The 25,173-nt window shown below is 46.5% G+C and overlaps 1 protein-coding gene across 2 annotated transcripts in view; it reads left to right on the forward strand.

Moving 5' to 3' along the window:
• Positions 1 to 25,173, forward strand: part of AMBRA1 (autophagy and beclin 1 regulator 1) — a 78,552-nt gene that overhangs the window by 3,568 nt on the left and 49,811 nt on the right. For both annotated transcript variants that reach the window (XM_088461497.1, XM_088461498.1), the window contains exons 2-7: positions 9,499 to 9,719; positions 10,300 to 10,358; positions 13,221 to 13,404; positions 14,549 to 14,721; positions 19,847 to 19,913; positions 21,443 to 22,923. In XM_088461497.1, coding sequence (XP_088317623.1) covers positions 9,585 to 9,719; positions 10,300 to 10,358; positions 13,221 to 13,404; positions 14,549 to 14,721; positions 19,847 to 19,913; positions 21,443 to 22,923 — 2,099 coding nt within the window. In that variant the 5' untranslated portion in view covers positions 9,499 to 9,584. The remainder of the gene's footprint in view (positions 1 to 9,498; positions 9,720 to 10,299; positions 10,359 to 13,220; positions 13,405 to 14,548; positions 14,722 to 19,846; positions 19,914 to 21,442; positions 22,924 to 25,173) is intronic.

A 25,173-nucleotide genomic window follows, 5' to 3' on the forward strand; every position in this document is an offset into this window, starting at 1 on the left:
TTATTTTACCTTCAAGGTTCATATCTGCGTATTTCAATTTTGGGGTTTAGTGATCTTGAAAAGTTTCTTTTATTAGACTTAGCGTCCACTTGTGATAAAGCAGGGATGGGGAACCTCAGGCCCGGGGGCCGTATAAGGCCCCCAGAACCATTTGGTCTGGCCCTCGGAGCTTTTTTCTTCTAGCCTCATCTGGCTAGCAGGGTGCCTAGAATGGCACCCTGCGGCCAGAATCTATGCAGCAGTGCCGCCTGGAGCACTCTTATGATGGTCACACCGCTGCCCTTACAGCTCCCTGGAGCATCCTCAGGATGATCCGGGCATTGCTGTAATCACTGGCAATTGTGGCCTATCCCCCATGTGACTTTACACAAAGGGGTCGTGGCCTGCACCAGGCCCGCGAATAAAGTTATATACCTGTATATCAAAATGGCCCTCGGCAGAAAAAAGGTTCCCCACCCCTGTGATAAAGGATCTGGAGGCACTAATAGTGGCAAGATGTTCCCACCCCTGGTTTGTAAGTGGCTGATGTGCAGGTAATAGTCGTTTGGTCACATTGTTTGTACACAAAGGACATGTGCTTAGTAGGACAGGCAGGAACAGCTGGCCTGCCAATTGGCTGCTTCCTAATCATCTGCTCCGCCCCTGCATGACTGACAGGTGCTGTCTGTGTACCATATTTGGGATTAGAAATCCATTCATCCAATAGACTGTAAACCTGCGAGCTGAGCTCCCTCACCTGTGTGTTATCACACAGTCTTGTTTTAGTACCAATTATAAAGTGCAACGGAAGATTTATTTATTTATTTATTACCAGTTATTTATATAGCGCACACATATTCCGCAGCGCTTTACAGAGAATAGTTGGCCTTTCACATCAGTCCCTGCCCCAGTGGAGCTTACAATCTATGTTCCCTATCACATGCTCACACACATACACACTAGGGTTAATTTTTTTTAGGTTTTGGAGCCAATTAACCTACCAGTATATTTTTGGAGTGTGGGAGGAAACCGGAGTACCCGGAGGAAACCCACGCAAGCACAGGGAGAATATACAAACTCCACACAGTTAGGGCCGTGGTGGGAATCGAACCCATGACCTCAGTGCTGTGAGGCAGTAACACTAACCATTACACCGTCTGTGCTGCCCATTACACGTGTGCTGGAAGATGCTTGTGGTATATAACTAACTGTTGTTAATAATAATTGTTGGCAAGGTATTTTTTTCTTAAAATGACTTCCAGCTTCTTGCTAAATCTATGAGCCCCGGTTGTCATTTTCTATGTTCTAGTTTTGCTTATTTTGTATTTATTGCTGTTTTAAATCTGTATTATCAGCTAAATGGTATTGTATATCTGGACACTGTTCTCCTACCTTTCATCTTCCTGTAAAACGGACATGCCCCCAAATTACTTGTGTGATGATGCATCTCATCTCATTTGCTTTGTATTGTATGTCACAATTAGTCATGTCTAGATGCAGTGGTTTATTACTGAGATGTGAGTGTGTGTATTCAGTGCATCCGGAAAGTATTCACAGCGCTTCACTTTATACACGTTTTGTTATGTTACAGCCTTATTCCAAAATGAAATAAATTAAATTTTTGTCATCAAAATTCTACACACAATGGGGCAGATGTATGAAGCTCTGGGAAGTGATAAAGTGCAGAGTGATAAACGACCAACCAATCAGCTCCCATCTGTCATTTTTCAAATACAGCCTGTAACATAACAGTTGGGAGCTGATTGGCTATTCGTTTATCACTCTCCACTTTATCACTTTCGAGCGCTTGATACATCTGCCCCAATACCCCATAGTAACAACGTGTAAAAAGTTTTTTTGCAAATTTAATAAAAAAAAACAAAAACAAAGAAATCACAGGTACATAAGTATTCACAGCCTTTGCTCAATACTTTGTTGATGCACCTTTGGCAGCAATTACAGCCTCAAGTCTTTTTAAATATGATGCCACAAGCTTGGCACACCTATCTGTGGGCAGTTTTGCCCATTCCTCTTTGCAGCAACTCTCAAGCTCCATCAGCACTCCCCAACAGTATGGGTGTCAGCTCAAACAGTATAATAGCGGTAGTCTATTATATGTAAAGGAATGAAACTGATGTCGAGCGCCTAACGTCCTTATATAATTTTGTGTACATATTCACAAAACCCTATGGCTCAATTAAATAACTATTTAAAGTGCAAAGTGCTAAATTCATCCGTGCAACAAAATTCCAGACGCCTAAAACCCTCTAATGTCCTAAGCATCTGGCAGTAAAGGAAGTAATACGTTCTTGTGATAAGTGCAAGAAATATATCTGCAAAAAATGAAGGTATACAGTCAAGTGCGCAAAATACCGACACCTGAAATAGGTTTATAAAACAGAATTTCATATGGAATATTAAAATAAGTTTTATTAAAACAAAACCTATAGTATAACCTGCCCCAAACGTATAAGGCAGTATATGAGCTGAAGTACCCGGCGTTGCCCGGGTTTCATCTTCAAGTTATTAAGCTTTATTATGTGATGTTGTCCAAATCCATCCAGTGGGAAGACCCAGAACAGGCTCTCTGGGTCAAAGTTCTGCCTGGCACACTCCGCTGTGATGTCGAACGGAGACCCCAGACACTCCATTAGGCATCCCAGACGAATTGCCACCCCTCTGTGAAGTTTTCATCCAAATCCATGGAAAGCCCAGAACAGGGTCGGATGAGGGGTTAGGCAAGCCCGCCACTGGAGATGAAAGAGGCCTGGAAATCTCCGTCAGCTGACGGAGACCCAGGCCTCGTCCCTCTCCCCCCTGTCAATCACTGACCGTCCCTCCAGACTGTCAATCACTGAAAGTCTGCTGCCTGACTTTGTGTGATCATGCAGGAGCCGTACTGCGCATGTGTAATACTGGTCTGGCGCCTACGCAGATTACCGCCCATCGGGAATCTGCGTTCAGCAGTGCACTGCAGAATCGGGCCCTCTGTTCAGATTGAATGTAATATTAGTTTATCACCCTTTTTAGACCTAATTTTAGCACTTTATAGGGGAAATTCAATTACTGCTGATGTGCTGCTGAACATTGTCGCATTGCATGGCTCTATACATATCAGCAAGTTACATTGCTGCCAACATCGCAAGTTTTGCTGTGCATCTAGGGGAACGTGTGATCTCCTCTGCAGGATCAGTAGCTTTTTGCTGTTGGATGCACTTATTATTGACACGAGAATCTTTGTACATGACCATTATTTGTTGTGCCATGGGGGACACGTAGGGAGGCTAATCCTGGGATCAGGATTGGCGGGATCCCGGGTTTTGGGCCTAAAATAGGCGGGATTTTAATCCCGGGATTGGAGCTTCCGATCGCGGAATTTCGGGACTAATGTTTTCAGGCTTTTATTTAGTATTTTCCAGCCACACAGCCCGGCCAGCATCTGAGCCAGTGATGCAGTTGCTCAGCGCTGCCCGGAAGCCTCGGCTTTGCACAGTGTGATGTGATATCAGAGGTCACGCTGCGCTGGCCCACCACGTTAACTTAGTCAATTCCGAAATTGAATGTTTTTAATCCCGAATCCCGGGAAGGAAAAAAGCAGCCGGGATTGGCCTCCCTAGCTACACGTACATTAATGAATACAAATGTTTTTGTTCATAGATGCTTATCCAATGCTCTTTCAGGTTTCTCAGGGCAATGGGGCAACCTTTCAAAAGACTATGTACCTGGTCTAAAAATAGTACACCCCTAAACACAGGGAAGTTGTTCGTACGATACATGGACTGAACTAAATGCGTTGGGGTGAAGGTTTTTTGGGAAGTTTTCTATTTGTCGTGTAATTTGTGCGCCCCGCTAAAGGTGCGCATCCACTTCAGACTGAAACGATTGAACGATTATGACATTGTAATCGTGCAGTCGTGTCGCAGTCTGCTGTGCCTACACTGAACGAGCAGTCGTTCAGTGTAGGCACCCTCCCTCATCCCCGAACATGGGCAACCTCATTATCGGCAGATTGACCAGCATATTCGGCGATGATAGATGTCAAAAACGACCAGCGGGAGCGCGCCTCGCTGGTCGTTTTTGACATTAAGCTGCCCGATTTGTGTCCGATTAACAAGTGATTGAACGATTATGATATCGTTCAATCGCTCTGTTTAATCGGGTAGTGGATACCCGCCTTTACTATAGGAAGAAGTACGTTTTACCTCTCTATAGTTGGCATTATCACGGAGCATCAGCAATGACCTATTCTGTCTGGTTTTCTGAACTGTCTGGATGGCTGGTTTATAGATAATAGAGCCCGTACCTGCATTGCTTCCCCTGTGCTTGACATACTCTGTGGCAATCTTCAAAAACGCCGAAGCTGGAGACAGCTGTTAAACTGGCGATACGCGGTGTGATATTGCAGCTAATATCCGGTTATTAACAAATGATTGCAGGGCATCAGCCGTATATAGCTGGTAACTACGCTGTGGGCAGGCTGTGCGTCTTCCAATTTGCACACTTACAGATGTGTCCTTACACATCTTTGCTCAAGTCACACTAAATAGCCCGTCTCGGCGTCCCAAGGTTCCGTGAGACTCCGCTAGCGCCGAGTGTTGTCTTTGCCGAAAAATGCAGACTGTGCTGATTTAATTTGATATACTTGTATATTTGAGTGCGACTGAGTCTCTGAATCTGTATTATAAGTGCTACTATGTAGCTACTGCAGCTTTTTTCATTCCACGTTCCGTCATGCTTCATATACAGGGCGGAATTCAGTTTTCTTGCACCCGATCTTCCATCTAAAGTGACGGGAGTTCGCGGGGCGCTGTTCAATTTATTCTGATTATCTCGCTGATCGCGCCCGTAGAGGTCGGGTTTAGCCACCTAAAACGGCTACCCCCAACCAAAGTACTGGGCGCGATCGCGAGAAGTGCAGTTTGGGCGCTCAAACAGGTCACACTTCACCCATTTGGTTTGCCGGCAGCTAATCGTGCCCGACAGGAGCAATAATTGAACAACTCCGTCGGGCATAAAGGGGGCTGGAATCAATTGAACTCCGCCCACAGGATCAGGTGCACGCAGATGTGTCGCATATGAAATGAATCAGCACAGTCGCCTAGTCACATCGTATTGCGATTTAGACGCATTTTCAGTAAAAATGATGCCCAGCACTAGCAGTGTGGCACGGGACCTGGCTGCTCACTCATGCCAGGCAAGTGGCGATGCTTGGCGTATTGAGGCTAGATGTTTGAGGACACATCTGTACTCATTTATCTTTGGGACAGTCCTGTGACTGTATTTCATGTCTACTCCCAGCCAGTAAACATTTGGGAACTGCGAGTGCTATGTATTCTGTTACACACCCATCTTTTTTGCGAGACTTTCTTTTTAATGTCTGAAAATAACTTTTATGCTTCCTTTTGATATGCTATCTGGGATTTATACAAAGAACGTAACTGTACTTTCTAACTGTTGAGCTTTTCCTTCCTCCCTGGGGTGTTGCTCTCTGCTCTGGTGCTTCTAGCACACTCAGCTGAAACAACACACATCTGATATACAGACCAGTGTGTGCTAGAAGCACCAGAGCAGAGAGCTACACACCCCAGGCAGGAAAGAGGAACTGCACAGGTTGTGGCAGGTGCAGGGTGCTATAATGAAGACTACTAGTGAAATAAGCATAACTGTACAGATCTCAAGTCATTTAACTTAAGAATGACATCGGTTAATGTAGAAAGCACGGTTTATTTAATGCAAAGGGGAAGTGGTCAGATAGGCTAATGATTACACTGTGGATACAACCGTTAAAAATGAATATACTGCAACATGTCCTGTGAAGCAGATTTGTTGACTACCCACTGTGGTGTCATTTCGTGGCTCGTACCTCAGTGATGTCAGTAGTTGCTATTGCGTTATGTGGAAGACTGGAACACTTTTAGCTCTGCCAATCGGCTAGTCATGCCTAGGAAAATTAAGATGTAAAGTTTCAAAGTTAATAACGATTGATATTCCCATTGATGACTATCTGTGTATTATTGCACTTAGGGGCCGATTCAGTAATTTCCAGTGAATCGATATTCATGCAAATCTCTGAATATCGGTGCACCCAAAGCCGCAGCATGATTGACACACTGCTGGCGTTAGTGTGCGATGACGAGGTACGTTCTAGAAAACAGGGGGGGAGGGATGTTGGAGTGCCGTTGACAGTGGCTGCATCCTCGGACGCAATTTCACTGGCGCCGGCAGCATAGTTTTTCACCGTACATCCTGAGTAACCTGAGGGTCCAGTGGCGCCCGCGCAGTTGATGCGATGCTGCACCTTCCCCGGCAGTGGGCATGTTTTCACACAAGACCCCTCCTGCAGCTTCTGAAAAATGTTAGCATGGCCGCTGCCTGCAAAGACACTGCGTGGGCGCCTTTGCCGTCCACCTCTGAATATGCCCCATGGTTCATTGGGTATTGCCGTTTTGTATTTGATAAACATTTACACCACATTTGTTTTCAGTAAATTTGAAATGGCAGCTTGCCTACACAAAGCTGTACCCTAGATTAGCTCTGACGCCCTCCTGATATTAGACCGTTAAAGGTGCTGTAATGATATTGTGTGTGCAGAGGAAGGTTCTTTATCCTCTGTACTGTTCACTCTAGCACCCTGCACCTGTCACAACCCGTGCCGTTCCTCTTTCCTGCCTGGGGTGTCGCTCTCTGCTTATGCAACAAACGGCTGAGATACAGAACAATGTGTGTGCTAGAAGCACCAGAGCAGAGAGCGACACCCCAGGCAGGAAAGAGGAACTGCACGGGTTATGGCAGGTGCAGGGGGCTAGAATGAACACTGCCCTGCCTAAGCTATGAGGTTTTTTTTTGCCATGACAATGAAAAGACGCCATGCAAGAGACAGCAATGAGAAAAAGACACTTTGTATACCAAAGAGATTATTACATTGCGCCTTCTGTACTAGGTAAGAGTATAAAGACCATTTTCTTTATGCTGCCTGGGAATGAGCATAACGCTGTATACTGCCAACTTTTACTTAAAGTGGGGCCGAGGCAGAGGGGATTGTAAACCTGTTTGCGGGGCGTATCTTGTGTGTTTTATCTCCCAAACTTCTTGATTCAGAGCCGCGGGACCAAAGCACTTCCCTAACATAAGGGGCCTATCCATTACACGACTTTTAGAACGATCCTTCCAAAACCAGGACTTGGTCGCATTGTTCACAAAGTCGTGTAATGAATAGCCGGCAAAGACCCGCGATGCGCGTTCACACTGGGTCCTTGCCGAACCCGACTGTCTGCCGAACATGCTGGTCAACCTGACAACGCTCGTCAGGTTCCACATGTTAGCAGATAGGGAGGTCGGTCTCCTGCACTAAGTGACGTTCAGTGAATGCCCTTCAGTGCGGGCACAGCACCCGGCGACCTGAAGGAGTGAACGCTAGATGTTCCGTTTTTCAGGTCACCTAATGGACACTCGGAAATCAGTGACAATTGTGAGTAAATGTGTTTCTTTGTATCGGAAAAAGAATACATCGTAAGTAAATGTAGTAAGACTGACAGACTATAAGGGGTCGATTCAGTTACGTGCAAAGGGTGCAAGTTGTCCTTACAGTGGTGTTTCCACACTGTTAGAGGCACTGCAACTCGCGCAATTTTGCTTACAGTCCTGCTTGTCTGCGAACAAAAATCCGCGAGTCAGGAGGTACTGTAAATGCGGCATATAGCCGCAGCGAGTTACTGAATTGACCCCTAAAAGTGGTGCATTGCTTTGTAATAAGAGATAAGAACAGTTTAAGGACAGTTTATTATGACTTCTCTGTAAATGTGCATTGATAGCTATTGTTTGTTTTTATGTTTAATGTATTAATTATACAAATAGAACTACGTAAAAATCCATGTAACAAAAGTGTCAGTTGCTCTTAATGTTAGTGACAGTGGCTAGCTACCATAAATAATATATTAGTGACAGTGGCTAGCTACTATAAATAATGTGTTAGTGACAGTGGCTAGCTACCATAAATAATATATTAGTGACAGTGGCTAGCTACCATAAATAATATGTTAGTGACAGTGGCTAGCTACCATAAATAATGTGTTAGTGACAGTGGCTAGCCACCATAAATAATATGTTAGTGACAGTGGCTAGCTACTATAAATAATGTGTTAGTGACAGTGGCTAGCTACCATAAATAATATGTTAGTGACAGTGGCTAGCTACCATAAATAATATGTTAGTGACAGTGGCTAGCTACCATAAATAATATGTTAGTGACAGTGGCTAGCTACCATAAATAATGTGTTAGTGACAGTGGCTAGCTACCATAAATAATATGTTAGTGACAGTGGCTAGCTACCATAAATAATATGTTAGTGACAGTGGCTAGCTACTATAAATAATGTGTTAGTGACAGTGGCTAGCTACCATAAATAATATGTTAGTGACAGTGGCTAGCTACCATAAATAATATGTTAGTGACAGTGGCTAGCTACCATAAATAATATGTTAGTGACAGTGGCTAGCTACCATAAATAATATGTTAGTGACAGTGGCTAGCTACCATAAATAATGTGTTAGTGACAGTGGCTAGCTACCATAAATAATGTGTTAGTGACAGTGGCTAGCTACCATAAATAATATGTTAGTGACAGTGGCTAGCTACCATAAATAATGTGTTAGTGACAGTGGCTAGCTACCATAAATAATATGTTAGTGACAGTGGCTAGCTACCATAAATAATATATTAGTGACAGTGGCTAGCTACCATAAATAATGTGTTAGTGACAGTGGCTAGCTACCATAAATAATATGTTAGTGACAGTGGCTAGCCACCATAAATAATGTGTTAGTGATAGTGGCTAGCTACCATAAATAATGTGTTAGTGGCAGTGGCTAGCCACCATAAATAATGTGTTAGTGATTGTGGCTAGCTACCATAAATAATGTGTTAGTGGCAGTGGCTAGCTACCATAAATAATATATTAGTGACAGTGGCTAGCTACCATAAATAATGTGTTAGTGGCAGTGGCTAGCCACCATAAATAATGTGTTAGTGACAGTGGCTAGCTACCATAAATAATGTGTTAGTGATAGTGGCTAGCTACCATAAATAATGTGTTAGTGATAGTGGCTAGCTACCATAAATAATATGTTAGTGACAGTGGCTAGCTACCATAAATAATGTGTTAGTGACAGTGGCTAGCTACCATAAATAATGTGTTAGTGGCAGTGGCTAGCCACCATAAATAATGTGTTAGTGGCAGTGGCTAGCCACCATAAATAATGTGTTAGTGACAGTGGCTAGCCACCATAAATAATATGTTAGTGACAGTGGCTAGCTACCATAAATAAAATGTTAGTGATAGTGGCTAGCTACCATAAATAATGTTAGTGATAGTGGCTAGCTACCATAAATAATGTTAGTGACAGTGGCTAGCTACCATAAATAAAAGGCTTATTTCCTTTTTTATTAAATCATTTCCTTTGTAATTCAGTCCTTTTGCTGTGTTTACCATCTTAACTTTCCTGTGTCTATTGGTCATTTAGGCTTCCATGAAGTCTGCCCGCCTGCACCTGGATGTCAGCTCCTCCTCATTGTTCTGAGACGTCGTTGTGACGGCACCGGAGGTGCCATGAGGGTCGTGCCTGAAAAGAATGCGGTCCGGATCCTTTCGGGCCGAGAGAGGGGAACGCAGGCGCAGGGAGCCCAGCGTCTCCTACAGTGTCTGGTAGAGGACAAGACTCGCTTGATGAAATGGGAAGGCAAGGTGAGCGCCCTCTACGGAGTTACGGTAGAGGTGGTGCATTGGCGTGCATTACGTGGGCATTGGCGCATTTTCAACACGTAGAACATTTTGAAAATTGGCAACACCTGGCTATAAACTCTGCGCTGCTCCTACGTTATAAGACCATTCTGTCGGCTCCCGGGAGCTATAATTAGGCACGTTATTTGCAGTTATGCACAAAGACCTATCACACCAATGTGTAACGCAGCACTTGCTGGCAGTCAGCAGTGTTTTGTTGTACAGTTGTTATCTACAACTCCTCTATGCTGTGTGTGTCAGAATTATAACTGGGAGCAGCGTTGTACTAAGATCCCGCAGTACCCTGTGACCTTCTCTCGCTGGTCTCAGATGTGGTTTCTACTCTGCTTGTTGTACTTGGTGTAGAATTCTGTTGGCAGGAGACAAGTACCTCAGATGGGATCATCTCGGGACCCCAGACAGTGATCTATACTCAGAGACATATGGTGGATAAGCTTTGAGTGCTGTGTGCGAGAACGCCTCTCGTCTGCTCACTGCCTGGACTAAGCCTTGTGACTGTTGTCCTCTTGTGTTTGTCTTGCAGAAGGTGGAGCTTCCAGACAGTCCGCGTTCTACATTCCTCCTGGCGTTCAGCCCAGACAGGTGAACTTCCTCCTCTACCATTGCTCGTCCTGTTTGATGCCACCGATCCTCCCAGCTTAGTGTCACCGAGAAGCGTTCTTCCCTCCTGCCAATAATATACAGAGAATATTGATTGGAGCTCGGCAAATAAGAGCCGCATTCACTGTGCCTCTGCCTAAGGGGCTCAATTAGTTTTTGTGAAATGTCATTGCACGCCCCCAGGTTATACGCTCTGCTTCATTAGTAGGAGTTGGGCCTCATTTGTTTTTCATATTTATAAAGTAATTGGAAGAATATTATTCATTTTGCTCCGAGGTTAATTGTCAGTAAATATCTTTTAAAGGCCATAGGTCTAATAATGAATTTGATGCATCCTGCATACAAGCTAAAAATGTATATGAAAGCTAAAAAGCTTTTTACGGAACTTTGACAATTGGGGGCGGGGCGGGTGTATGTGTATGTATGTATGTATATTTATTATTTTATTATTAGAATTTAGCCAAATGTTGTGATCTCCAATAGTCGGTAAGTGTGGTATACACAGAGAGCGTTTCCCCATTACAGGCCGACCTCAATTTCCTTAAAACATTGTCTGAACTTCACACAAAACTAAAAATGTTGTTTTCTATGAAGTTGGAGTTACCATAACGCGCACGTCCCATGCAGGCGCAGTGCACTCTGATGCACGCTGACGGGTCCATGCCGCACCTCCTGTCTAAGCTACAGATGTTTCCTTGCTCATCTGGCCTCAATACGCCACGCAGCGTGATGTACCTGGCGTGAGTGATCCGTCAGGTCCCGTGTTACTCTGCTAACGTCGGGCGTCTTTTTGTGCCGAAAATGCGTCTAAATCGTAATGTGATGCTACTAGGACGCACCAGGAGACTGTACTGATTAATGTGATATGTGACACGTGTATAATCTGCGTGCACCTGAGACTGTAAATGGCACTTGGCGTGGAAAAAGCTGCGGCGGCTGCATGGTAGCACTATGGCGCACTGATATACAAGCGTGCTGATTAATTTGATATGGGACAGTCTCCTGGTGCGTCCTAGTCCAATCGTATTGAGAATTAGACGCATTTTCCACACAAATAGACACAAAAAAAGATGACCGGCCCTAGCAGAGGCTCACGCGACCAGTCGCATCACGAGGGGCTGTTTCACTTTATTATTGGCAAATCGGCCCAAGAACATGCTTCTTAAGGAATTACGCTTTCATCCTCTGCATTAACCCCTTCAGCTCTACTCAGTGATTATATAATGAGTTGTACTTAATGAGTTGTAGATAAAATTATTTATTTTTCCCTCATATCCCCATGTATGGGATCCCTGTAGAACAGGATTTACCAAACTCTGGGCCCGATTCAGACCCGGACGCTAAGCCGCGGACGCACGCTATGGACAATTGTCGCCCGTCTGCGCATGCATCGCATCGCAGTGCGTGAACCAGTCATTGCGATCGGGAATCGTGCACTCTTAGCACAAAGACTGAGCGCTATTTTGAGAGACAGCGCCGTTTGTGGGTGGTAACGGGAAGGTGCTTGTGAACGGGGGAGTGGTGCTGTGAATGCAGGCATGTCTGGGCGTCAAAACTGAATTTTATGGGTGTGCATAATTAGCATGGAGGCGTCATTGTACACGTCACTTGGTTGTATGTCAGCCTGCGGTGATTGCAGTGCTTGCAGCGGTGTAGGGTCTACCTCAAGCGCTGCGTGCAGCTCCGATGGTTCTGATTAATCATACACTTCCTGGAGATGACATGTGCGAAGAAAGAAAAGTGGGCGTCTTTATACCGGCGTGCAATCACTCAGCCGTCGATCTCTAAGACATAGAGGGCGTCCTAACACCAGACAGTGCGATCGTGGAATTTGCATACCCGGCCCCTTTGGCAGCGAGAGAGAGAGCGCAGCTTAGTGTCCGGGTCTGAATCGCCCTCTCTGCCCTCAAGGCACTCTAACGGTCCTGGTTTTAAGGATATCCTTACTTGTGCACAAATGGTATAATCAAACTGACTGAGGTACTAATTGGGTCACAGGGCTTAATCATGGAGATCCTTAAAGTGGGTGGTACACCTAGCAGATTTATCTACTGATGATGGTTGTTCATAAACACTTAACGACCATCAGGCAGCTGCGGGTCCCACTGGCCGGGGGGCGTGTCTGCCCACCTCCCTGCAGCTGCCGCTGTCCGTCGATGGGCGATCGGCTGATCGCCCGTACACATTTGCTGAAGGACACATATATCTGCCCATCGACTGTGCAGCAAAGCCGACGCGATATGTCTGTGAACGACGTAGTTCAGACATATCGCTGGTACACAATGGCCAACGGGCACCAGATATATTGGCCGATCAAAGGAGAATATTCAAACTCCACACAGTCATGGTGCATACACACGATCAGATTTTTCCTTCAGATATGAACGATAACGATTTAAAAATCGTTCATATCTGAAGGAAAATCGTTCATATCTGACATGCCTGAACGATGGACGATCAACGATGCGCGTTCCCGTTTGTCAGATAACGATATCTGACATCTGATGGGTTTGCAGTCAGACTTGGACGATTCCATTCATTTTAATGCAGTCAAAAATCGTTCAATCGTTCAAATCGTTCAAAACTTTGGTAAAATCGTTCAAATCGTTCCAGTCGTTCAGTCGTTCATCTGACAAATCTGACAAGTCTGACAAATCTGACCGTGTGTATGCTCCATTAGGGCTGGAGTGGGAGTCGAACCCACAACCTCAGTGCTGCGAGGCAGTAATGCTTAACATTACACCATCTGTGCTGCCCAATTCTGTGACCATTTATTATCAGAATACACTGTAAACAACTTTGTATTATGCCATCAGTAATACCCCTGCCTCTTCTCCCCTACAGGACCTTGCTGGCATCCACTCACGTCAATCACAACATCTACATTACAGAGGTGAAGACCGGGCGTTGCATACATTCTCTTGTGGGCCATCGCCGTACACCGTGGTGCGTGACCTTTCACCCCACTATCCCAGGCCTCATTGCATCCGGTTGCCTTGATGGAGAAGTGCGAATATGGGATTTACATGTAAGTGTTTTTTTTCTCCTGTGTATAAGATGAGATGCTGCTCGTAAAGCGACATTGCCTATCAAGACAGGATTAATTGGCGGCCAGGCCGGATGCTCTGGGCTCAGCTAGCAATGCCTTGCAGTCAGCACTTCCAAGTTGTATGATGGCTCATACAGTGACGGGAGTCAGGTGGTTTATGTTTCCACCCAATTATCTGGCATACACAATCCGTTCTGATCCGGATGAATGAGATGTTGATCTTATTGCAATCTCTTTGAAGCTCAGGTATTTTGTGGCCAGCATTAAGTCCAGTGACCAAGAACTTTAGTGTTCCTTATAGCTTTTAGTCGTTAACTGTGAGAAGTGTGGCGTTGGATGTCTTCGTGCTTTCTTTCCTCTACATTAATTATGATTAAAAGACAGTGCTCCTATTTGCCACTATTTATTAAACTTCTGAACGTATTTATAAGTTTAGCTGTTACGTTTGTAAAACAGCAAATGGCATATACAATAAGTATACAATAAGTATTTCTTATTTTCAAACAAGGGCAGAAGTGTAATGTACAAATACTGAAAGCAAAAAATAAGAACTTACTTCCCCATACCATGGAATCTAAAATTAATTAAAATGAGCTCCGTTTGGATGAGGGTGTGTAGGGGGGAGGGGGCGGCTGCAAACATGTTCTGAAATGTTATAATGGTTGATACTAGTTCCCCTTCAGCTAAAGGACCCGGAGGGCAGAAGTGTGGTCCCATGCTCTGACAGCGCTGTTATGTTGTCTCAACTGTAGTATCTGGCCACCATTAGTAGAAATTTGTACCCTCGCAGGCTCGCTTTGCTCGCCACAGGATACTTTTTCCACTCTATGTTCACGTGGATAGTAACTGATGACCGTCCGGTAGCTGAAGGGGATCTATCCGCAACCATGTTCAAAAGGGTGGCTTCTCCTGCAACAGCGCCCTCTATAGCACAAGGTCAGCATTGTCCCTCAAGTGTGTTCAGAGAAAAAAATATATATAAAAAAATTTCCTAGTCCTATAGATGTGAGTGAAAGAATTGTGTAATTTGAATTGTCTTAATTTTGTTTGTTGCTTTTTTTGGAGGGGGGGGGGGGCTCATTGGGATTACATTTTAACAGACCCACATTTTTGTTCCTATCAGGGTGGGAGCGAGAGCTGGTTCACCGATAGTAACAATGCCATTGCATCTCTGGCCTTCCACCCCACTGTCCAGCTGCTCCTTATCGCCACTGCCAATGAGATCCATTTCTGGGACTGGAGCCGGCGAGAGCCCTTTGCTGTGGTGAAGACAGCCAATGAGATGGAGCGTGTGCGGTTAGTAACCTTTTCCTTAAGTGCTCGGGGTGGGGAACTCTGATATCACTTCTAGTGGGGACTCTATTATGTATATTGACATAGAATGAGCTACGTAACCATTAGGAGATACACTGCTAGGACCCATTCTGTCATCACTTCTAGTGGTGATTCTAGTATACATGTGGACATAGAATGAGCTACGTAACCATTAGGAGATACACTGCTAGGACCCATTCTGTCATCACTTCTAGTGGTGATTCTAGTATAGATGTGGACATAGAATGAGCTATGTAACCATTAGGAGATACACTGCTAGGATCCAGGATTCTGTCATCACTTCTAGTGGTGATTCTAGTATAGATGTGGACATAGAATGAGCTACGTAACCATTAGGAGTTACACTGCTAGGATCCAGGATTCTGTCATCACTTCTAGTGGTGATTCTAGTATAGATGTGGACATAGAATGAGCTATGTAACCATTAGGAGCTATACTGCTAGGATCCAGAATTCTGTCATCACTTCTAGTGGGGATTCTAGTATAGATGTGGACATAGAATGAGCTATGTAACCATTAGGAGAGACACTGCTAGGATCCAGAATTATGTCATCACTTCTAGTGGTGATTCTAGTATAGATGTGGACATAGAATGAGCTATGTAACCATTAGGAGAGACACTGCTAGGATCCAGAATTATGTCCTCACTTCTAGTGGGGATTCTAGTATAGATGTGGACATAGAATGAGCTATGTAACCATTAGGAGAGACACTGCTAGGATCCAGAATTATGTCCTCACTTCTAGTGGTGATTCTAGTATAGATGTGGACATAGAATGAGCTATGTAACCATTAGGAGATACACTGCTAGGATCCAGAATTCTGTCATCACTTCTAGTGGTGATTCTAGTATAGATGTGGACATAGAATGAACTATGTAACCATTAGGAGAGACACTGCTAGGATCCAGACTTCTGTCATCACTTCTAGTGGTGATTCTAGTATAGATGTGGACATAGAATGAACTATGTAACCATTAGGAGAGACACTGCTAGGATCCAGACTTCTGTCATCACTTCTAGTGGGGATTCTAGTATAGATGTGGACATAGAATGAGCTATGTAACCATTAGGAGATACACTGCTAGGATCCAGAATTCTGTCCTCACTTCTAGTGGTGATTCTAGTATGGATGTGGACATAGAATGAGCTATGTAACCATTAGGAGCTACACTGCTAGGATCCAGACTTCTGTCATCACTTCTAGTGGGGATTCTAGTATAGATGTGGACATAGAATGAGCTATGTAACCATTAGGAGTTACATTGCTAGGATCCGGAGTTTATTCTTGTGGGGGATGGTACATACAGTAAAACAAAGATGTAAGTAAGATGTAGGCTGTAGAAAAATCAAAAGCATGGTAGCATTAAAGGAATTTAGAGTTCAGAATCGGGTAATCCGGTATTAGGTCTCGGTCACTTTGCAGGTGGAGGTGGGACTGAAAGGGATCTCTCGTCTCGGTTCAAGAACCTTATGATCCAGTACGTGAAGAAGACATTGGATTTGTTATTTAGTTGAATGCATACTCCCGTGCTATATGATATCCCCTCTTTATTCCACTGCACCAATAACGCTGCCCTCTCTTACTACAAGTTCTATTCTGAGTCTGTGCAGATAGAGCAGCATGGGGAATACGAGCTAGGTGACTTATCCTGCTGCTCCCTGAATACATCTCAATGAGCTAGAATGGTTATAAGGGCTTTATAAACTTCCAGGTGATAACTTTGATCTTCATATACACATAATCTACTGTTTTATATATTCCAGTTACAAGAACAAGTTTAATGCTCCAAATGAAAGAGAAAAGTAATCATTCTCAGCCAATTTGGGGACACTGTATGCCAGAGGATATAGAGGGCAAAGACCAGGGGCTATATTTATGCAGCAAGTCACCGCTTCTCAGCAGGTTGGAGCTGAAAATGAAAAGGGTCCCTAACATTCAGTGTAACATTCATAACTATAGCCCCAGGGGTTTATAACCTCAATCTGCGAGATGTAGAACCGATCCCCCTCTATGTCCCGCCTCTCTGCAGGGAACTCGAAGCCAGGAGCGGTGTGAGAGGGTACCGATCAGTACCACTACACGTTCCCCGTGAGGGTTCATTTGGGGGGGGGGAGGATTCAGGGGATTTAATGCTGTTTGAGTTAGTGACTAGCATTACCTACGACATCGGGCGCAGCAGCATGGGAAAATTTTCACAAGGAAGTCCTAGTCAGCCTCTGGACCAGAGCTCCAGCCTGGGATGCGGATCAGACGACGGCTTTAACAAGGTGGCCCACGCTAGGCATCGGTGGCTGGGAGAATATAGCTAATGGACAATGGCCATATTTGTATGCTGGACCCCAGAAGGAGATGCCATCTTCAGCTGCGGTAGTATTTTTGATAGGTTCCAGACCCTGTACAGTTTTTGGGGCCCTGACCGAGACAGCTTCCAATTTAGTGGACGCCCACCCTGTGCTGCTTTCTGCCTCATGTTGTTGCGGCGTGACAGCCTGTTATTGCAGATTGTTGCTGTTGTTGTTTTGCTGTTCCTGTTTGTTCTGTTCTTCCTCCTTCTCTAGAGGTTTTTTTTCCTCTCCGTCTCCTCTCGTCTCAGTTTCTATAAATAGGGAGGTGTGGGGCAAAAAGGGGGAGGTGCCAGTCACACTTCTATATTTTTTAAAGTGCTGGCTTCACTCTACACCCGTCTATACCCCACAGTCTTGACTCCAGTGTCCCCTGTGGAATCAGAGTAATGGATTTAGGAGTTTCTTTCTCAGGTTGAGGGCTTTCTGGGGGTGCAGACCTCTAGTGGTGGCATATCGCCAAGTTGATCCAGCTTGGATGCGGCTGGTCCTGTGTTTTTGCTGGGCCCATCCAGCTTTGCACTCCTCTCCACAGAATCGTTGAGGACTGAGGGCACTTAGCTAAGCAATTCCTGCCTCTGTGGTTCCACTAGAGACTTTCCAGCCTGAGAACACCACCTGCTTGATCAGCTCTGGTTTCGGTTCCTCCTTCTAGAAGAAGGCTACTACAACTCTAGACCCCCTGCTGTGGTACAGTCTTGGAGAGTGATAAGATTCTGAATACTCCTATTTGAGGAGGTTGACTCGCAGATTTTTTCATTTTTCTGGGACTCCTGTGTTGGTTTCCACATGACGATGAAGTGGTGCGGTCCATGAGATAGGGACTACACAACCAGGATGATGTGGAATTAGGCATGCTACGCAGTTCGGAGGAAATAAGTAACAGTTTCCTCCCATCTCTTTCCTCAGTTGGTGGTTTTTGCTATATGGAAGAGTGAATCCGATCAGTACGGAGGTTCTAGATCTTGCACAGATTGCGATCACTATATTTTTTATTCAGGGATGATGTGGCCTGTGCGATCACCTTTTAGGGTTTATAGCCCTATGACGTTAGGGTCCTAAACACCACTGCTTGGGTCAACCATTCGGTGGGATAGTGGTCAGTCCATTCTGGAATGCTGCATTGAGGACAGTTCAGGTCTTCACAGATATTGGTTGGACACATCTGGGAGGCATCCAATTATTTGGTTGATGTGGTTATTGATGCTGGTCTGGGACTTGACTGGCTGCAATCCAGAAAGCAGAGATCACTAAAGAATTAGTGATCTCTGCTTTCTGGATTGCAGCCTGATGCCAGGTACACACTAGCCGATGTCTAGTGTGTACAACATCGGCAGCGGGGGTAGCCGACATCGACAAGTGCATACACTCTTGCCGATGACTGAACGACGGCGGAGGCCGTGGTCTCCGCTAAAGATATCGCCTGTCGGACCTGCATGCAGGTCTGACTGAGGATGTCGCTGACAATGTGCAAGAGAGCAACAGCGTCAGCGATATAGTGAGTACACACTAGATGTGCCCGATATGTCGCTCTGATCCGCCGGATCGGACGACCTATCGTCTAGTGTGTACCCAGCTTGAGATTCAGATGCAACTTCTTTTCAACTGGCAAGTATCTGTAGGGATAGGATAATCATCTATACTATAGGGGAATTGTTTGTTCGCCTGCAATGTTCCTTAAGTAGGTTAAGGTTTTAGCTGCCAAAATGTTTCTGGGTCAGTCTATCACAGCTCAGTCCTCTTCTTTTGTGGAGAACATAAGCAGGTGCGCTATGCAGCCTAAAATTCTGACATGTTGGCGACATGTCAGAAGGAAGACCCGCCTCGGTAAGCCTGTGGTAGGATCTAGGCTGCTGCTGTCGGTGATCAGTTTGGTTTCTTCTACTTCAGTCTCCTGGTTTAGGAGCCATTATAGTTTGAGGAGACCTTCTGGATCTCCTGTCATTTCCAGTCAGAGCTTTTTGCCATCAGTACCCCCAGAGACCAGGTGACAAGGAGGCACTGAGGAGTCACCTGAGCCTTGGATCATCAGGCCTGGGTTTCATGGTTTGGGACGAGTAAAGAGCAGCCAGGTTCTTTCTCTGTCCTCTTTCTGGGCTAAGACCCTTGACCCGTTTGAATCTTAAAACTCTAGACACTCCTGGTGCAGATGATTAAATGGAAATGAGAGCAGTCATGTGGTTAGAATCAGAATAAGGATGTCCTGGTTCACCTACGGGTTCAGAGCTCAATTGTTTTGTGTGCTCATGACATGATCTGAGCCACTTGGGTACCTATTACCTGCACCTGTCTGGCCATTGACTGTAATGTGTTCTCTATGTGTACTGCTATTTGTAGCAGTTTCAAAACTCTGTGAAACCACGACTCCAGTTGTACTCTAGCCGCATCAGACCTAGGTACGTCGCGGGGAGGGAGCCACAGGCATAGGGGGGGTTGCCACAGCTATAGATCGATGTTTGCATCCAACTTCGAAATACAGCTTTTCTCCTGGTCCCATTATGTGATTCCATGTGCATTTTACTATACATAAGGCCCTTTATGTGGAAGGGAATGGAGGCAGCAGGAAGAGGCAGACAGATGACAGAGCAGGGTCTCTCAGCAGCTCCGTGTTACGTGGGTCTTCTATCCAAACTGCTGCAGGTGCGTTGCGGCACCAAATACATATGGAGCATAAAGATCCATACATGTAAGTTGTCTACTACTCTGTCTAAGCTGCTTCCGGTCTTCTTTGTCTCCTGCAGGTTGGTACGATTTGATCCCCTCGGGCATTATCTTCTTACTGCTATTGTGAACCCCTCTAACCAGCAGGTAAGCTACATGGCTAGGTTATTAGACTAATAACCATGGTACAAAATATGACATTGCTCAACCAAAAGAAGGTGTGTGACCGTTCTCTGCACTCAAGCATCACAATGCGGAACTATTTGTTGTAAGCTCACAAAAGGAGCAAAGCCGCAGAGAGAGACGCGTCCAGAGCCAGTGACGCACTCCGGTACTATTCATGCCGGTAGCACTTGGCAATAGAGTAGCTCTGAGACTAAAGCGGGTTACACACCATATGATGGTACGACCCAGCGACTACGCGATACAGTGTAACGATACAATCCGTTTATTTTATAGTGTGTACCCAGCTTAAAAAGTGCAACACTATTGGAGCATTACTGGGATTCTAAGCTTAGACTCTGTGTGCAGCCCTGCGTGTGTCCATTCCCCAGTGCCCCTTTCTCTCCCTCAGTGTGCAGCCCTGCGTGTGTCTATTCCCCAGTGCCCCTTTCTCTCTCCCCAGTGTGCAGCCCTGCGTGTGTCCATTCCCCAGTGCCCCTTTCTCTCTCTCTCTCTCTCTCTCTCTCTCTCCCCAGTGTGCAGCCCTGCGTGTGTCCAGTCCCCAGTGCCCCTTTCTCTCTCTCCCCAGTGTGCAGCCCTGCGTGTGTCTATTCCCCAGTGCCCCTTTCTCTCTCTCTCCCCAGTGTGCAGCCCTGCGTGTGTCCATTCCCCAGTGCCCCTTTCTCTCTCTCTCCCCAGTGTGCAGCCCTGCGTGTGTCCAGTCCCCAGTGACCCTTTCTCTCTCTCTCCCCAGTGTGCAGCCCTGCGTGTGTCCATTCCCCAGTGCCCCTTTCTCTCTCTCCCCAGTGTGCAGCCCTGCGTGTGTCCAGTCCCCAGTGACCCTTTCTCTCTCTCCCCAGTGTGCAGCCCTGCGTGTGTCCAGTCCCCAGTGCCCCTTTCTCTCTCTCCCCAGAGTGCAGCTCTGCGTGTGTCCATTCCCCAGTGCCCCTTTCTCTCTCTCCCCAGTGTGCAGCCCTGCGTGTGTCCATTCCCCAGTGCCCCTTTCTCTCTCTCCCCAGAGTGCAGCCCTGCGTGTGTCCATTCCCCAGTGCCCCTTTCTCTCTCTCTCCCCCCCCAGTGTGTAGCCCTGCGTGTGTCCATTCCCCAGTGCCCCTTTCTCTCTCTCCCCAGTGTGCAGCCCTGCGTGTGTCCATTCCCCAGTGCCCAGCCCTGCGTGTGTCCATTCCCCAGTGCCCCTTTCTCTCTCTCTCTCTCTCCCAGTGTGCAGCCCTGCGTGTGCCCATTCCCCAGTTCCCCTTTCTCTCTCTAACACAGTGAAATAACTATTTGCCCCTGAGTTTTATAAAAGCTGTAATGTCTGGGGGCTGGATGCATGCAGGGCTACACATTACACCATTACCTGCAGATTCAGCTTCCGTTTGACAATCTGTAGTAGACTCTATCTAAGCAAAGGTTAGGGGACGTGTCCAGGAGTACAGCCTTCCCTATTACATGCAGCGTAGTGTTGTACAGTGACTCCAGACACTGCTGGTTACCTCCTTGTTATCTTGCAGAGTGACGAAGAGTCAGAGATTCCCCTGGACAGTGCAGAGATCCCCATCTACCGCCAGCGTTCCCTGCTGCAGACTCAGCCAGTACGTCGCACCCCATTGCTCCACAACTTCCTGCACATGCTGTCATCGCGTTCCTCAAGCACTCAGGCTGGAGAGCAGCCTCCTGTACAAGACTCTGCCACTCCTTCCCCACCTCCACCTCCCCCACCCCCTCCTCCAACAACTGAGAGCAACCAAAGGCTCATTTATACTCGCATCCGAGAGCGGGCCCCGGGTGTCACCACTCCTTGCTGCCAAGACCCCAGTATGTTGTGCCTCTGCATCCGATGCTCTAGCGCACGGCTGTCTTCTCCCCTTTTCCCCCACCCCGAAGCGCCCGGTGCTCCCTCCACTTCTTCAGGGGTTACCTCCACTTCCTATTCTCCCGTACAGACAGACCCTCAGCATTCTCTGGAGCGTCAGCACCACCAGTCCTCCGCTCAACACGATCATGGGCTCCTAAGCCGACCTTCTGCCTTCAGCAGCGTACATAGCAGTACAGCCGGTAACACACTGCGCAACCTGAGCCTGGGACCTACTCGCCGCTCACTTACAGGGCAGCCATCTCGCTACCAGCAGCCGGCCACAGATCTAGCTGGATCTGAGTGGACTCGCACTGTGCTTAATATGGGAACCCGTACTGAGATGGACCCAATGCCACCTCCTAGGACGAGTGCCTCATCCGTAAGCCTATTGTCTGTTTTGCGGCAGCAGGAAGGTGAGGCCTCTTCGTCTGTATATACTTCAGCCACGGAGGGACGGGGGTTTCCCAGCACGGAGCAAGAGAGCTCCGGAGCTCCGCCACCTGTCCACCCCTCCACCACCCGAACGGAATTACAGTGTGATCTGCGGCGTTTCTTCCTAGAGTATGACCGGCTACATGAGCTGGAACCTGGTGCTCCAGGCACTACGCAAGGACAAGCTCATGAGATGCTCAATAACAATCTGGAACCTGAGCAGCCTGGTCCCTCCCACCAGCCAAACCAGGCGCACAGTAGCGACAGCAACGTCAATCAGCCTAGAGGACATCTTAATCGCTGCCGTGCCTGCCACAACTTGCTGACCTTTAACAATGACACTCTACGCTGGGAACGGACCCCACTTGCGTATCCCGAGGCTGCGGGCATCTCCACCTGGCAGCCTCCACCGGTACCTTCACCAAGCACTTTCCAGGCTGGTCTGGCCGCTGGCAGCACAGAGCAGCCTGGCGCACCAGTGGTGGAAAGAACGGATATAGGAAGCATGGCAGGTGGCAGTGGACGTTTGGAAACTGGGGCATCACAGGATGAGAGAACAGTGGGAGTAGCGTATAACCCCGAGACTGGACACTGGGAACGCGTCTACAGTCAGCCTGCCACTGTTAACAGAGCTCCGAATGTACCCCAAGAGGCCTTACCGCAGGATCTCCCAGAGGAGAGCACAGAGGAGGACTCTCTAAGGAGGTGAGAATTGGGGCTTAGCGGGTGGGAGGAGCTGAATGTTTACCTGCCTTTTGGTTTTTAATCTGCCATGTCAGACACATTTCTTATTTAATAGCCACTAAACCTAAAATGCTTTACATTGTGACTATCGAGCTACAAGTAAAATAACATTGATCTCCCTCTTTACATTTCCTGCATGGACCCAATACATAGACAACATACAGACGTGTCCTTGCTCATCGAGCCTCAATACGCCATGCAGCGCGATATGCCTGGCGATAATGAGCCGCCAGATCCCGTGCAACTCCTCTAGCGTCTTTTTTTCCCCCCCGAAATTACGTCTTAAGTCGCAAAACGATGCAACTAGGACGCACCAGCAGACTCCGCTGATTAATATTATATGCGACACTTTTATATCTGTGTGCGTCTGAGACTGTAAAAGGAACTTGGCGTTAGAAAAAGCTGCGGTCGCTGCATGGTAGCACTAAGTATGCTGTTTGAGAGACTATGGCCTCCATTCAATTTGAGGCGAAAAGCCGTTTTCGGCGGAAACTTTTCGGCGATGACGTTATTTCGCAGGCGGGAAAAGTATCGCCGTATTCAATTTGAAAGACTTTCCACCTAGGCGGAAAGTCAATGCAATGTAATAGGCGAAAAAGTTTCGCCTATGAATAGCAGGCGGAAAAAAGTGCAGATTTGGGGTTTTGGGGTGCAACGTTGCGGGAACCCCCCTGCAGCCTTCAGACAGTCCCCCAAAGGTAAACTGCGTCAAATAAAAAAAATAAAAAAAAAACCCACTTAAGAAAACCCCCAAAAAATCACTTTTGAATTTGGGGGTGAAAAAAAAAAATGTTGGGGGACTGTTAAAAACTAGCGAACTTGACTCAAGGGGGGTCCCCAAGTATGCCCCAGGTGTTTTTTTTTTCATTGCAGGTGTTTGCGGCAGGTGGATTTTTCACGATTTTTTAAACTTAACTTTAGCAACTTTTAAATACGCTGACCCCCATTTTCAAGTACCCCAAATTTGCTGGGATAAGTTATTTTCTGCAAAAAAACCCCTCCTGAATACTATTCTGTATCACGTATAGAAAAACGCTATTTAGCAGCTATTGTGCCCGTTTAAAAACACCAAATACCTTCAGCAAGCCAAATCGGGGGGTAACATAGCTATCCCCCATGTCAGAGCATCTTTTGGGGGGTGTCAGGCTGATTTCCCCAAATCTGACAGTACTTTCCGCCTGTTCAAGATTCGCCGGGTCCCGTTTTCGCCTACTTTCAAATTGAATCCGTGTATACGCGGGCACGGGCGGGATACTTTTCCGCCTGCAAAACACGCAAAGTAGGCGAAAAGTATCACGGGCCCGCTCAAATTGAATACGGCTCGAAGTCGCACACAGATACACAAATGTCACACATCAAATGAATCGGCACAGTCTGCTGTTGCGTCCTAGTCACATCGCTTTGCGACATAGATACATTTTCGGTCAAAAAAGACACCCGGCGCTAGCAGAGTCTCACTGGACCCATCATGCGCGAACATGCAGATGGCTGACTACTATATATTACGTTACACAATAAAATGTTGGTTCAGCAGAACCTTGCCCAAGCCACAGTGCCTGAGGTATCCTGATTGAGTTCATTGTCAGCTTGCAACGACCCTCCCATTGCCAGGAGCATCAACCATTTACCAGTCTTCGTTGGCGGTCAGGCTGCTATTACAAGCTCCATTTCTCTCTAGACAAGCCATACGGTAGCCACACTCTTTGAACATTCAGTTTTGAGTGGTGTCCTGTAAGTTAAACATTAACGCTGAATATAACTTTCCTGGCTTCCAGTGGGTCTACTGTGCGAATGGGAATTGGATTGGAAAGTCCACAGAGGAAGGGCTTTAATACTCACTATTTCCTGATTGATACAGCAGTGAAGAGCTTGCAACTGGACACTTTACAGACCCGATGGCTCAGTGACTGAGGACACATTGGCGAGCATATCGCTAAGCCAGCAGGTCTGTAAGGGTTCCATTTCAAGTTCTTCTCCTAGCAGACCCCAAGGGAATAATATGCAGAATTATTGTTTATTGCTGAAAGTTATTAAATTCCGCTCATAACTGTTTTCATTTTTGGGTGGTTTTATCCTTTGGGGTCAATCCTATTATGTGCGAAGGCTGCGAGTTGCCGTTGCAACGGCATTAAAATGCCGGAAATGGACCGGCACCACGCACCATTCCCGGCCCGCTCTGAGCCCGAATTTGCGGAATCCTGCTCGCAGCCC

This window comes from Taudactylus pleione, unplaced genomic scaffold (assembly GCF_031769625.1).
Source record: "Taudactylus pleione unplaced genomic scaffold, aTauple2 ptg001060l, whole genome shotgun sequence".
In the NCBI taxonomy this organism is placed as follows: Eukaryota; Metazoa; Chordata; class Amphibia; order Anura; family Myobatrachidae; genus Taudactylus; species Taudactylus pleione.